Genomic DNA, 14,851 nt, shown 5'->3' with positions numbered 1-14,851 from the left:
ATCTGCCTCACGGTGTAGAAGGAACATAGGGAGTTGCTCTACATTCTGTTCTGGCCTACTTTGCAGTGCGTGTGAAGGACTAGGGAAAAAACTGAAGGGTTCATAAAGTGAACATAGTGGCCTATGTTTCAGAGTTACCAGAAGGCCCACAGCTCACCCTGAAAGAGGATGCTAGTCTGCACTGTTGGATTAGGAGGCAGGTCCCTGGTTCCTAGAGAGATGTCTGGGTTTTCCCATCTGAGGAGAAGCTGTCTTCTGGTTCCATAAAGAAGATATGACCCTGGGAGGCCGGTAGAGGCCCAGTGGATTCTGTATGTGAACAGAGAAACAATCGGTGTGAGGTAATAGGGAGTTGGGGAGACTAGTAAATTACAGCACTGCCGCTGGGGAAAAAGGAGCACCACAGTTCTCCATCAGCTGTGGCTCTGCAGGGTGAGGCAAGTATAACTTAATCTGAGATCTACAGAGGCCATTTGGGAGCCATTGTTAGTAGGAAACACTGGGTTTGGAGCAGACTGGTAAACTAGAGGGAACTTGGCTGTTCTAAAGGTATATCAAAAACTTCCAGATTGGGGTGCCTGGCTGGCTCAGTTGGTAGAACATGCAACTCTTGATCTTGAGGTTGTGAGTTTGAGCCCCATGTTGGATGTACAGATTACTTAAAAATAAAATATTTTAAAAAGAAGAAAAAAACTTTCCAGATGACTATGGCCAAGTGAGATAAGAGTGAAGAAATTCTCAAGACCTGCAGACCTGTGTATTACCCATAATGGAAATCCAAACAAATGTAAGAATTCCTTATTTTCCTTGAGCTGTTCACCTTGTGGCTGTCACCACACAGGAACCTCATATCAAGAGGATAGAGCTCATGGTCTGGAGAATGGTTTATGTGAGTAGCCAGAGTTTTTAGAGAATCGCCTAGCCATGGCATTCATTATTCCACCTCTGGTAGCTACCAAGGAAGTTTATCCTTTTTAAGGGGTGGGGAGACAACATGGTGGAGTTAATATGGGTCTCCCACATCTCTTACCTTTCTGGGAAGAGCCAGATATTCAGATTTTTATGTGGCTTTTGATTTTATGTTAGAAGCAATTTCAAAAAACTTTTTGGGGGTGCCTGCGTGGCTCAGTGGGTTAAAGCCTCTGCCTTTGGCTCAGATCATGATCCCACGGTCTTGGGATCGAGCCCCCGCATTAGGCCTTCTGCTCAGCAGGGAGCCTGCTTCCTCCTCTCTATCTCTCTGCCTGCCTCTCTGCCTACTTGTGATCTCTGTCTGTCAAATAAATAAATAAAATCTTAAAAAAAAAAAAAACCCACAAACATTTTGTACAATACAAAAGCAGTTTACCAAAACCTGTGGGTGGGCTATATACATTCCCCTAGGCAGACTTTGGGTAAGAAAGACAGAGTTTTCTGACATGAGAGGCTTCAGGGTGCACTGTCTATCCATACTGCATCGTACGTGGGAAGGCAGTGCTACTGCCACCTCTTCTCAGGGTGACTTTCCCAAAAGCCCAGAGGGGACGAGGAGTGATAGCCACATTAGAGGCGGAACCCAAGACAGGCTTGCAGTCATCAAAGATTACAGCAGGGCTGCTCAAGTACTCCCTAGCACAATGAGATATTTGGGGGAATCCCCCACCCTGCTCAGGCCTGCCTTTCTGGATGTAATAATTATCTTTTACCAACATGGAGGACTTTTACCAACATGTGGGATCAGAGTTAAAGGCCAACTGAGCCATGTGAGGATCAAGCCTTCTAAGCAATGGGGTAGGACAGACACTGGTCATCACAGCTCAAACCTTTGTACATTGTGTGGATGGCTGGTTAGATCGCATTAAATGGCCCCCAGCTCATGGGTAAAGAATTTTCTGTGTTTTCCTGGAACAGGCCTGGTCTCCCACTGGGGCTCAGTACACAGCAACCAGTCTGTTGGGGGAAGAAAGATGTTTGCCAGAGATGCTGGAATACTCCAGGCAAAGGTCTCATGACTCTGACCTTTGAGCTGTACCGGATACCAGCCTTTGCGGGGCTCAGTAGTTCCAACATTTTCAGCTCACTCAATCAGCAGGGATGCAGTCTGTATACTGACACTGCACATTCTGCCCTCACTCATGATAGTTCTCTGAGCTCCATTCAACAGTAGTTCCCTGCACTTGGACCTTTGCCTGTGACCTTCCCCATGAGGGACACTCTCCACTGTCTGCTCAGCCTTTCCCCACTTTGCCACTCCTCCAATTCTGCTACATTTTCTCTCCAAGTTGGTGTCAGTTTCTCTCTTCTCTTTGATGCCTGAACCTTTGGCCTGATGCCAGGCCTCTGCTACACACACACACACACACACACACACACACACAAACTGCCAGTAAGCACATGAAAAGTTGCTCAACACCACTGGTCATTAAAGAAATGCGAATCAAAACCACTTCACACCCCCTAGGCTATCCATGGGAAAACAGACAACAAGTACTGATAAGGAAGTAGAAAAGTTGGAATGCTCATACACTGCTGTGGAGCTATACAACGGTGCTGCCAATTTGGAAAACAGTTTGGCAATCCCATTTCTATTTATCTACTCAAAAGGAATGAAAACATACTTATACAACACCTTGTGCTTGAATGTTCATCGCAACATTTTTTGTAACACCCGAAAAGTGGAAACAAAACAAGACAAACAAGGCCCAATCAACTGACGAACGAATAAACAAACCATGGTAAATATTATTTGGCCATAAGATGGAATGAAGTCCTGACATGTTTTACAGCATGGATGAACCTCAAATATATTATGCCAAGTGAACGCCATTCACAGAAAAACATACTGTGTGACTCCATTTGTATGAAATGTCTAAAGAAGCAAATGTACACAGTCAGACACTTAACTGGCCAAGCCACCCAGGTGCCCCAAGTTCCCGGACTTTTCAAGCCTGACTGCGTTTCTACCCTGCATGGTCATCACCTCTCCCATCAGTAGCGAAAGTGGGGGATCGGGGAGAAGAATCACCCCAGTTACAGAAAGCAGCAGTGGTTTCCAACCCCAACACATGGTACTGGCTGAGCACTGTGGCTCAAAGTCCGTCAAGTGTAGGGTCATAGTTCTCTCTCTAAACATGCCTCCAAGTTAACATTCTCTTCATCACGGGAAGCATAATTTTTGGACCAGGGACACATCTAGAAATCCACAACACACAAGTTTTGCTGAACTGACATTTTATTGACCTTTTGGGAAATTAGTTTCCCAAAATTTTTAAATCAAAAGACCCCACAAAACAGAGGATATCACTTCTCTCCCTTGGCAGCAAAAACAATGAAGGCCATGGTATGCAAAGACGCCAGGAGCACTGGCCACATCCCAGGACTGCATGGTCTTCATTTTAGGACCAGGGTATGGCCATGAGGTGAACATTCTGCTATCCCCAGTAAGGCAACAAAAGTCAGGGACCTCTCCCTACAGAAGCCAGTCCCTCTCTTCATGAGCCCAGTTCGGTTCTCAGTCCCTCCATACACAGTGATTAAAACCCCCAATATTAAATATGTTTTGTTGTGTTTTGTTTTTCAGAAGCCCCAATATTAAACATGGTGTAAACAGTAAAGCTTTCATTACCTAACACATTCCAGGGAGCGTGAGACAGTCAGGTCCAGGGGTGGATGAATCCATGACAGGAACCATGTAGAGTGTACACTGTGTCCATGGAAATGATTAATCTTCTCTGGAAGCCCCCAGTAGCACAGCTCAGCTACTCTTGACCAGCGACTGGTCACGACATACCCGGTTGGGGGGGCAGTGAGGCCCACTGTGGGGTCCACCACTCATGATTCTTTCCTCGACAGAGTGGGGACTAAGGAGGTCTGCTGTTCAGAGCACGTTGACATGACTGATGCACACCTTGGGCTCCTGCCCGGTGGTGGAGGTGGGACAGCTTCTATCACAGAAACCAGCGGTGACTTCGCACTGCCAACAGCCTTGGCAGTCGGAGTGCAACCTAGCTTCTGAAAGCTTCCTACACACCTGCCACGCCATGGCACATGTTGGGGTATGCCAGGTTTAGCTTTCAAATGGCTACTCTCCTCAATCTCCTTTCCGGAGGGAGGCCTTTCATGTTGAACAAGGTGCCCAGCCCCGGCTACAGGCTTTCCAATATGCGCTGTCTTCTTATGGCCTTTCTCCAGTGTGGACTTTCTTGTGCTGAAGGAGGGTAGAACTATGTTTGAAGGCTTTCCCACATTCTGTACATTCATAGGATCTCTCTTCAGTGTGGAACTGCTGGTGCCGATTGCGGTAGGACCTCGTGGTGAAGGTCTTCCCACACAGGCTGCACTCATAGGGCCGTTCTCCAGTGTGAACTTTCCAGTGCTGATACAGGCCAGAGCGGGTCACGTACGTTTTCCCACATTGCTTGCACTCGTAAGGCCTTTCTCCAGTGTGAACTCTCTGGTGAAGAATGAAGCTATGGTTGTATTTAAAGAATTTCCCACATTCCCTGCACTCATAGGGTCTTTCTCCAATGTGAACTTTCCGGTGCCGAATGAGAGTAGACAGAACGCTGAAGGTTTTCCCACATTCGCTGCACTCATAAGGCCTTTCTCCAGTGTGAATTCTCTGATGCAGAACAAGTGCATCTTTGCGGTTGAAAGTTTTGCCACACTCATCACACTTGAAAGGTTTTATGCCTGTGTGAACCTTCTGGTGCTTCCTCAGTTTAGATGGATAACTGAAAACCTTTCCACACTCATTACACACATGGGATGTTTCTGCAGTGTGAATTTTTTGGTAATTGACATGGGTGGATTTCTCCTTGGGGGCATTTCCACCTTTCAGGCATCTAAAGGGTCTCTCTTTGGGGTGAGTTATCAGGTGGTCGAGGAGTGCAAATGCCTTCAAGAAGGCTTTCCCACAGACACTGCACTTGAAGGCCTTCTGTGTGGTATGGAGTCCCTGCTGCTTCTGGCAACTGAAGCTGACATGGAAGGCCTCCCCAGGCTTGGTGCTCTTGTGTAGCTTCTCCTTGCTGTAGGCGGCCTGGCGCTGGAGGAGGCCCACGGTGGCTGGGACATCATTCCTAGACTCCTCACACAGAAAGGGCCTCTCCGACAGGCGGACTCCGTAGCTCTTCATCTGCTCTGGAGAGGCTTCCTCGTCCTTCAGTCTACACGGACGACCTAAAACAGAGAAAAGCCAGTTACTGAGCATTGGATCAGAGGGAGGAGGCACCTTCATCAAAAATGCATGTCATGGGGCGCCTGGGTGGCTCAGTGGGTTAAGCCGCTGCCTTCGGCTCAGGTCATGATCTCAGGGTCCTGGGATCGAGTCCCGCATCGGGCTCTCTGCTCAGCAGGGAGCCTGCTTTCCTCTCTCTCTCTCTCTGCCTGCCTCTCTACCTACTTGTGATCTCTGTCTGTCAAATAAATGAATAAAATCTTTAAAAAAAAAAAAATGCATGTCATGGGTCGCCCGGGTGGCTCAGGGGGTTAAAGCCTCTGCTTTCGGCTCAGGTCATGATCCCAGGGTTCTGGGATCAAGCCCTGCATCGGGCTCCCTACTCAGCAGGGAGCCTGCTTCCCTTCCTCCTCTCTGCCTGCCTCTCTGCCTACTTGTGATCTCTGTCAAATAAATAAACAAAATCTTTAAAAACAAAACAAAACAAAAAACGCATGTCAGACACACCCAAAAGGAGTCCGAGAGTTGCCAGGAGGTTGCTAGGAAGAGTCTGGGTAAGAAAGGGCTGCCCCAGCAGAATAGGGCTCCACCAGATCACAGAATAGGAAAGAGCTAAGCAGGGACGAGGACACAAGATGGGAGCAGTGCAGGGAGAAGAGGTGAGATCTCCAAGTCACTCCTTTCAATGGCTTCAAGTAGGGCCTCAGCCGCTGGTGACAGGGAGCACTGTGAAGGGGATGTGACTGCTCCAATGAAAAGGCAATGGTAACAGAGTAGCTGGTATTCAAGTGTTATTTATGGGTATGTACACATCTCAAGTCACCAGTAGACAGCACTAAACTGGCACAGAGGCCAGAGATGTGGGTCATCTAGGTCCTGAGAGTCATGGTAGGGATAGCAAGACACACAGTGTGTCCAGAAGGGAGAGGAAAGGTGGAAATAGTGTGTGGTCACTGGCCTCAGCACCAAAACGCCAGTGCACAGTGATACCCAGCATGCTGTGAGCCCATCGCTGAAACCAAGGCATCACCCAGCCCTACTCACTAGGAACAGGACCCCTCCTGGACTCTGCTCTGCTGCCTAGAGTCAAGTCCACCATGTTGGGCACCCAGAGCTCTTCTTCACTTTCCAGTTTGGTGACCACATGGGACCTTGAAGGTGCAAATCCTACAAGGGAGAAAGGTAGTAAGAGGCCAGCCCAAGCCAAGGAACATCGCCGCAACCCCGTAGGAAGCTCATGTCTTCATGCCAACCATGAAGGAAATGGAGTATTAGAAAACAAACCTCCCCGGCACACTGGAAAATTTGCTAAGCAGGTAGACTCCATGTTGTGTTTTACCACAATTTATTGTGAAAGAACCTTACACTGAAGGTAAACTGACATAACTGAAGTAAAAAAATAAATAATAATAGTTGAAGATTTCAACTTCTAACTTTCAATAATGGACAGAACCACTCGGCAGAAAACAAGCAAATAGCACTTGAATAACACCAGAAATCAGCTAAACTTAACAGACATCTATAGATCCTACCACATAACAAACGCAGAATATGTATTCTCATGTTCTCACACAGACATGGAACATTCTCCAGAACACACCACTTTGCTAGGACATCTCAACAGATTTCAGAGGACTGAAATCACACAAAGTATGTTCTCTGACCACAAAGGAATTAAAATAGAAATCAACAGAAAGAATTTGGGAAACTCACAAATTTATGGAATTTAAATAAAACACTCCTAAATAACCACAAAGAAAGCTACAAAGCACTTTGAGATGAATGAAAATGAAAACACAACATGCCAAAAGTAATGGGACATAGCAGTTTAGAGCTATAAACACCTCCATGGTGTTTTACTCATAGCACTTTTTCTTCTTCTTCTTCTTTTTTTTTTTTTTTAAGATTTTGTTTATTTATTTGAGAGAGAGAGCAAAAGCAGGGGGAGAGGGAGAGGGAGAAGCAGACTCCATGCTGATCAGAGAGCCTGATGTGGGGCTCAATCCCAGGACCCCAGGATCATGACCTGAGCCAAAGGCAGACGCTTAAGTGACTAAGCCATCCAGCCACCCCTACTCATAACACCTCTGACACCAAATGTGGGTAAGATGTAGGGTGGGTGTTCCACGCCACATCTCTAACCCTCAGACACCAACGTTGTGTCCAAGGATTCAATTAAATTCTGATACTAACTACCTGGAATCAGTGTCAGATCCCACAGGTTAAGGGCTCAGTCTCCCAAGACTGCCCACACTTCAGACAACAGTTGGAAGTCCAAGACTCCCATTTTTCTGACTAACTGGCTATAAATCAGGGATTCCCACAAATATATTTATCCCTTCTCAAGTTCAATAATTTGCTATAATGGCTCATAGAACTCAAGAAGAGTTTACTTAGTATCACCAGATTATTACTATAAAGTACACAACTCAGGAACAGCCCAATGGAAGAAATTCAAAGGGCAAAGTTTGCCAGGGGTGGAGATGGGAGTGAGGGGTGAGGAAGCAGAGCGTAAAGGGCATCCATGCCCTCCAGTGGCATCGTTTTCCCAGCAACCCAGAAGCTCTCTGAACTCTGTTATTTCGTTGTTTCTATAGAGATTTCATGATGATGTATAATTAGTTAAATCATTGGCCACTGGTGATTGGTTCAGTCTCCAGCCCCTCTACTCTCCGCAGAGGCCAGAGGTGGAGGACTAGAAGGATGGGGTTGGAGGGTAGCTCATCATTCAGATGGCCACCTCCTATCCTGAAGCTATCTAGGAGCTCCCAGCCACCAGTCATTCCATAAGCACACAAAAGACACTCTTATCACTGCAGAGATTCCAAGTTTTTTAGGAGCTATGCTAGAAATTGGAGACTAAGACAAAATATATATTTCTTACTATGTCACAGCACCCATATTTAAAAAGATCTCAAACAGCCTAACTTTAGGCCTCAAGAAACAGGAAAAAAAGTGACTAAACGCAAAGCTACCAGAAGGAAGGAAATGATAATGAGCAGAGATAATTGAAATAGAGATTAGAAAAAGAGAATCAATAAGACCAAAACTAGGATCTTTGAAAAGAGCAATGAAATTGAAAAACTGCTACCTAGACAAGAAAACATAGAAGACTCAATTTATTAAAAACAGGAATGGAAAAGGGGACATTACTAACATTACAAAATAGAAACAATTGTAAGGAAATACTATGAACAACTGTATTATATGACCACAAATTAGGTAACTTAGATAAAATGGACAAATTCCTAAAAAAGACACAAACTACCAAGACTGACTCAAGAAGAAATAGAAAGTCTAGTTAGAGTTAAACAAAAAAAAAAAAAAAAAAAAAAAAAACACTTCCCCCACAGGGGTGAAAAAATACAGGTTAGGCCCAGAGGGCTTCACTGATGAATATTTACACTAAAATAAGAATTAGCACAGGGGCGCCTGGGTGGCTCAGTGGGTTAAGCCTCTGCCTTTGGCCCAGGTCATGATCTCAGGGTCCTGGGATCAAGCCCCATGTCGGGCTCTCTGCTCAGCAGGGAGCCTGCTTCCCCTTCTTTCTCTGCCTGCCTCTCTGCCTACTAAATAAAATCTTAAAAAAGAAAAAAAAAAAGGAATTAGCACAAATATTTCACACACACTTCCAGAAAACAGAAGAAAAGGTAATGTTTCCCAACTCATTCATTCAGGCCAAAATTACCCTCATGCTCAATCCAAACAAAGACATTATGAAAAAACTATGCACTGATGACTCGTACGAATATAGATGCAGAAGTCAACAAAATACTAGTAAACAAAATCCAGAAATACATAAAAGGGTTATAAGCTATAACAGAGTCGAATTTATCCTTGTAATACAAGGTTGAACACATGAAAACCAAATGCTGTAATATACCATGTTAACAAAATAGAGGAGAAAAAAAATCACATGACCATTTCAAAAGATATGGGAAAGCACTAGACAAAATCTAATTATCTTTCATGATTAATGCACTCAACAAACTAAGAAAAGAAGGGAACTTCCTCACCCGTCAAGGGTAGCTACAAAAACAACAGCTAACATCATACTTACTAGTGAAAGACTAAATGTTCTTCTCGTCAGGTTGGGAAGAAGACAAGGATGTCTACTCTCACCAGTTCTATTCAGTAAGTACTGGAGAGTCTAACCAGGTCAGTTAAGGAAAGGAAGAAGTAAAAATATCTGCATTTGCAGATGACATAATGTCATATATATGGAAAATATCAAGGAATCCACAAAACAAAACAACACTATTAGAACTATCCATATCGGGACGCCTGAGTGGCTCAGTTGGTTGAGCAGCTGCCTTCGGCTCAGGTCATGGTCCCAGCGTCCTGGGATCGAGTCCCGCATCAGGCTCTCTGCTCAGCAGGGAGCCTGCTTCTCCCTCTCTCTCTGCCTGCCTCTCTGCCTACTTGTGATCTCTCTCTGTCAAATAAATAAATAAAATCTTTAAAAAAGGGGCGCCTGGGTGGCTCAGTGGGTTAAAGCCTCTGCCTTCGGCTCAGGTCATGATCCCAGGGTCCTGGGATCGAGCCCCGCGTCGGGCTCTCTGCTCAGCAGGGAGCCTGCTTCTTCCTCTCTCTCTCTCTGCCTGCCTCTCCGCCTACTTGTGATATCTCTCTCTCTGTCAAATAAATAAATAAATAAAATTTAAAAAAAAAAAAGAAGAAAATATTATGAGCAACTATATGCCAACAAATTAGATAATCTTGAAGAAATGGATGCATTCCTAGAGACGGATGAACTACCAAAACTGAACTAGGAAGAAATAGAAAACCTGAACAGACCCATAACCAACAAGGAAACTGAAGCAATAATCAAAAAGCTCCCAACAGGGGCTCCTGGGTGGCTCAGTGGGTTAAGCCACTGCCTTCGGCTCAGGTCATGATCCCAGGTCCTGGGTTCAAGCCCCGCATCGGGCTTTCTGCTCGGCAGGGAGCCTGCTTCCTCCTCTCTCTCTGCCTGCCTCTCTGCCTACTTGTGATTTCTCTCTGTCAAATAAATAAATAAATAAATAAATAAATAAAAAGCTCCCAACAAACAAGAGCCCAAGGCAAATGGGCTTCCCAGGGGAATTCCACCAAACATTTAAAGAAGAATTAGGGGCGCCTGGGTGGTTCAGTGGGTTAAGCCTCTGCCTTCGGCTCAGGTCATGATCTCGGGGTCCTGGGATCAACCTCCACATCGGGCTCTCTGCTCAGTGGGGAGCCTGCTTCCCCCTCTCTCTCTGCCTGTCTCTCTGCCTACTTGTGATCTCTCTCTCTCTCTGTCAAATAAAAAAATAAAATCTTTTTTAAAAATAAAATAAAGGGGGCGCCTGGGTGGCTCAGTGGTTAAAGCCTCTGCCTTCGGCTCAGGTCATGATCCCAGGGTTCTGGGATCGAGCCTCACATCGGGCTCTCCGCTCAGCAGGGAGCCTGCCTCCTCCTTCTCTCTCTCTCTGCCTGCCTCTGTGCCTACTTGTGATCTGTCAAATAAATAAAAATCTTTAAAAAAAAAATAAATAAATAAAAATAAAATAAAATGAAATAAAGAAGAATTAATACCTATTCTTCCATACCTATTCTTCTGAAACTGTTCCAAAAAATAGAAATGGAAGGAAAATTTCCAAACTCATTTTATGAGGCCAGCATTACTTTGGCCCCAAAACCAGACAATGACCCCACCAAAAAAGAGAATTATACACCAATATCCCTCATTAAAATGGATATAAAAATTCTCACCAAAATACTAGCCAATAGGATCCAACAGTACATTCAAAGATTATTCACCACGACCAAGTGGGACTTATTCCTGGGCTGCAAGGGTTCAACATCCGCAAATCAATCAATGTGATACAATATATTAATAAAAGAAAGCACAAGGACCATGTGATACTCTCAACAGGTACAGAAAAAGCATTTAACAAAGTACATCATCCTGGGGCACATGGGTGGCTCAGTGGGTTAAAGCCTCTGCCTTTGGCTCGGGTCATGATCCCAGGGTCCTGGGATCGAGCCCCACATCAGGCTCTCTGCTCAGTGGGGAGCCTGCTTCTCCCTCTCTCTCTCTGCCTGCCTCTCTGCCTACTTGTGATCTCTCTGTGTCAAATAAATAAATAAAATCTTAAAAAGAAAAAAAGAAAGTCCAATGGAAAAAAGTCTCCTCAACAAATGGTGTTGGGAAAACTGGACAGCCACATGCAGAAGAATGAAACTGGACCATATCCTTATACCATAACAAAAACAGACTCGAAATGGATGAAAGACCTAAATGTGAGACAGGAGTCCATTAAAATCCTTGAGGAAAACATAGGCAGCAACCTCTTTGACCTCGGCCGCAAAAATTTATTTCTAGATACATCGCCGAAGGCAAGGGAAGCAAGGGCAAAAAGGAACTATTGGGATTTAGGGGAAGAGAGGAAAAAATCAAACAAGAAATCAGAGAGGGAGAGAAACCATAAGAGACTCTCAATCTCAGGAAACAAACTGAGGGTTGTTGGAGTGGAGAGGGGTGGGAGGAATGGAGTGGCTGAATGATGGACACTGGGAAGGGTTTGTATTGCAGTGAGCACTGTGTATTGTGTAAGAATGATGAATCACAGAGCTCTTTCCCTGAACAAATAATACATTATATGTAAGTAATAATTTAAAAAATGAAATATGATTTTAAAAAATTATTAGAACTGGGGCGCCTGGGTGGCTCAGTGGGTTAAGGCCTCTGCCTTCAGCTCAGGTCGTGATCCCGGGGTTCTGGGATCAAGCCCCACATCAGGCTCTCTGCTCAGTGGGGAGCCTGCTTCCTCCTTCTCTCTCTGCCTGCCTCTCTGCCTACTTGTGATCTGTCTGTCAAATAAATAAATAAATAAAAATCTTTAAAAAAAAAAAACTATTAGAACTAATAAATGAGCTTAGCAAGGCTACAGGACACAAAATCAGTATATAAAAATCTGTATTTCTATATTCTAGCACTGAACAACCTAAAATGAAATTAAGAAAACAGTTCCACTTAAAATTACATCAAAAGGAATAAAATACCTAGGAATAAAGTTAGGCTTATATGCTGAAAACTGCAAAACACTGTTGAAAAAAGTTAAAGACTGAATAAATGGAAAGATATGTCATGTTCATGAATTGAAAGATATTAAGATGGTAATACTCCCCAAATTGATCTATTCATTCGAATTCATGGCTGAAGTGTGGCCCAGGCAGGGCCCTATAAAAAAAATCTCCTCTGAAGGAAATCAACACCCAGAGCACAGAGGGGCCATGACTTCAGCAGAGCCAGAGAGAGAGGCAGGGTTGAGTGGAGCTGGTTGGGCAAACTGTAAATACCTGCACCCAAGCCCTACTCCAGGAGACCAACATCCGTTGAGGCTGCTAACAAGGTGCTAAGGAGGCAGACGAAGAACACACAGCCCAATGCCAGTACTGACAGCACCAACCACAGGGAACCTGGGAAACTAAACGGCCTCTGTGGTGGGCTTTAGGATGAACACACCTTCCTATGGGGAAAAGGCAGAGGTGGTCAGTCTGCCAGGGAAGAGTGTGAGAGACTTACCCAGCGAGCCAATAAGTGCAAAGTTCTCTAGCATCACATCACGGTACAGGCTCCTCTGAGTCAGATTAAGGAGACCCCACTCCTCCGTGGAGAAATAGACAGCCACATCCTCAAAGGTCACCAAGCCCTGTAATGATTGATTCAGCTGAGCCTTAGGAGTCAACAGTGGGCAGAAAAGCCAAGCAAAACATGGACAGAGGAACACATCCAGGCCCTTGATCAGTGTCTCAGGGCCCTGCCACATGTCTCACTGACATACATCATCTTTCCCTTTGAGCCCTAAACCCCCACTCCCACGCAAGCATACCCTCTACCTCCCTCCTCCTAAGACCCTGACCTCAGAGGATTGCCAGGGCCCCCAGTTCCATTGTTGCTTCTCCTCAGTCGGATTCTGCATCCTGCCCACAGCAACAACAGGCTGGTGACCAGACAGATGCCATCTATGTAACAGACAGACACACAGGTCCCACCCTACCTCCGTCAGCCAATTCCCTCTATGTCCCAGAGATCACCTCCCAGAGGCAACCAAACAGACGCTCACCCTTCCCTCTCAGGTCCCAGTACGTGGTCCCAGACCTTCCAGTTTGCTCTCCTGCCTGACATGCACATAAGTTTTGTACCACTGCATGTTACAGCTCCACAGCCCCAGCACAATCTCACCCGTTCACCCCACTGGCAACTCAATGGAATCCCCACATGCTCGTTCTGCACATGGCATCTCCAGAGTGACCCCACTGAGAACAACCACCATCCCATCCTGCCCCAGTCGAACCCCACTCCTTCAAGGTTCATTGCTAAGGCATCCCCCCTCCCCCCGCTCTGCACTGAAGACCTCCCCCACGCAGACCTGTTCTTAGCTTCAACCCTCCCCCGACCAGACCGCACACGGACCTCGGAGACCCCGGCCCTCTTCCACCTGTGCCTTTGCCTAGGCTGTCCCTTCACCCGCCACAGCCTCCCCCGCTCCTCCTGAGCTCATTCGGAACCCGGACCGAATGGGTCCGAGTGGGGATCGGGGTTGTCACTGGGTGGGGATAGGGGTTGTCAAAGCCTGGGGCACCCTCCACTCACCCGCGCCTCCTCGGCCGTCGGAAGCTGTGGGCGGAGCATGGCCGCGGCGGATGCCGAATTTCGGCCTCTTCAGGCCGTACCTGCCACCCTGGCTTGGGCGCAGGAACCTCCCGCCGACCGTGGGACCTCCGAAGCTGGGCCTAAAACGTGCGCAGGGACCAGGCAGCCGCCTGTGGGAGGCCCAGACCCTCCGGCCCCACTCCGCAGGGGGCAACAGCGAGTCTCAGGAAGAGGGGGTCATTCCCGGAGTCAGGGCGCTAACAGGGGCGCGACGGGGGTCCCCGCCGCTGTCCTCCGCGGTACGGCCTCTCAGGGAAGTCGGCCCGCTGCGCAGCTCTCGGGATACTTGTGCCGACCCACAGCGGCAAGCGGAGAAGCTCGAGGGCAACGCCGGAAGTCCCGCCGCCTCAGCGGGCGCCATGAGCTTAGCCTCCGCGTCACTCCAGAACCTCACCTCCCAGCTCCCCTCGCGGGGCCGCTTGCTCGTTGCCAAGGCGACAGGGGAGGCCGCGGCTGAGAGCTCACGCGGATGTAGACCAGGACGGCCGGGGACAGGAGCGTTTCGGCAAGCAGCGCCGGGGGAGGCGGGACTTCCGGCGCCGGTCTCCTCCCTCGGAGCCACACCCGCGGGACGGGGAGCGCCGCTGCGCGCAGGTCTGAGTGTGAGAGGGTCTTCCGGGCGGAGGAGAGGGGCGTAGGGACGGCGTGAGAGTGAGCGCCGCAGGTGTCCCGAGCCCTGGTGTACCGGGCCGCAGAGAAGTGACACCATTGGGCCTCACCTCCATCAAAGCCCGTGGTACCCGGGACCGCCGGGGAGTCCTCGCGCTTGCCGCTGTGTCTGCTTCACAGAGCAGGAGACAGAGCTCAGAAAAGACTCCGGGGGCGCCTGGGTGGCTCTGTCGGCGCAGCGTCTGCCCTCGGTAGGGTCGTGATCGCGAGGTCATGGGATGGAGCCCTACATCGGGCTTCCTGCTCGTTGGGGAACCTGCTCCTCCCTCTCCCTATGCCATCCACCACCATCATCCCCAGCCCCGTCTCCAGCTTGTGGTCTCTGGCTCTCTCTGTCAAATAAA

The 14,851-nt window shown here is 47.4% G+C and overlaps 1 protein-coding gene across 2 annotated transcripts; it reads right to left on the bottom strand.

Annotated features, from left to right (window-relative positions):
- Positions 1-3,181: 3,181 nt before the first annotated feature.
- On the bottom strand, positions 3,182-14,311 carry LOC125089029 (zinc finger protein 584-like). Of its 2 annotated transcripts, XM_047710818.1 has the most exons (4): positions 13,779-14,311; positions 12,708-12,834; positions 6,203-6,325; positions 3,183-5,160 (listed from the first exon to the last, which is right to left on the bottom strand). In XM_047710818.1, the coding sequence occupies exons 1-4, from the start codon at positions 13,815-13,817 to the stop codon at positions 4,154-4,156; spliced, it is 1,296 nt and encodes a 431-aa protein (XP_047566774.1). In that variant the 5' UTR covers positions 13,818-14,311; the 3' UTR covers positions 3,183-4,153. The 2 variants fall into 2 exon arrangements, with proteins under 2 accessions (XP_047566775.1, XP_047566774.1); XM_047710819.1 differs by lacking the exon at positions 6,203-6,325 and having other exon boundaries at positions 3,182-5,160.
- Between the last annotated feature and the right edge of the window lie 540 nt (positions 14,312-14,851).

The sequence above is a fragment of the Lutra lutra genome, chromosome 17 (genome assembly GCF_902655055.1).
Source record: "Lutra lutra chromosome 17, mLutLut1.2, whole genome shotgun sequence".
Classification (NCBI taxonomy): domain Eukaryota; kingdom Metazoa; phylum Chordata; class Mammalia; order Carnivora; family Mustelidae; genus Lutra; species Lutra lutra.
This window is presented reverse-complemented; position numbering and strand designations above follow the sequence as displayed.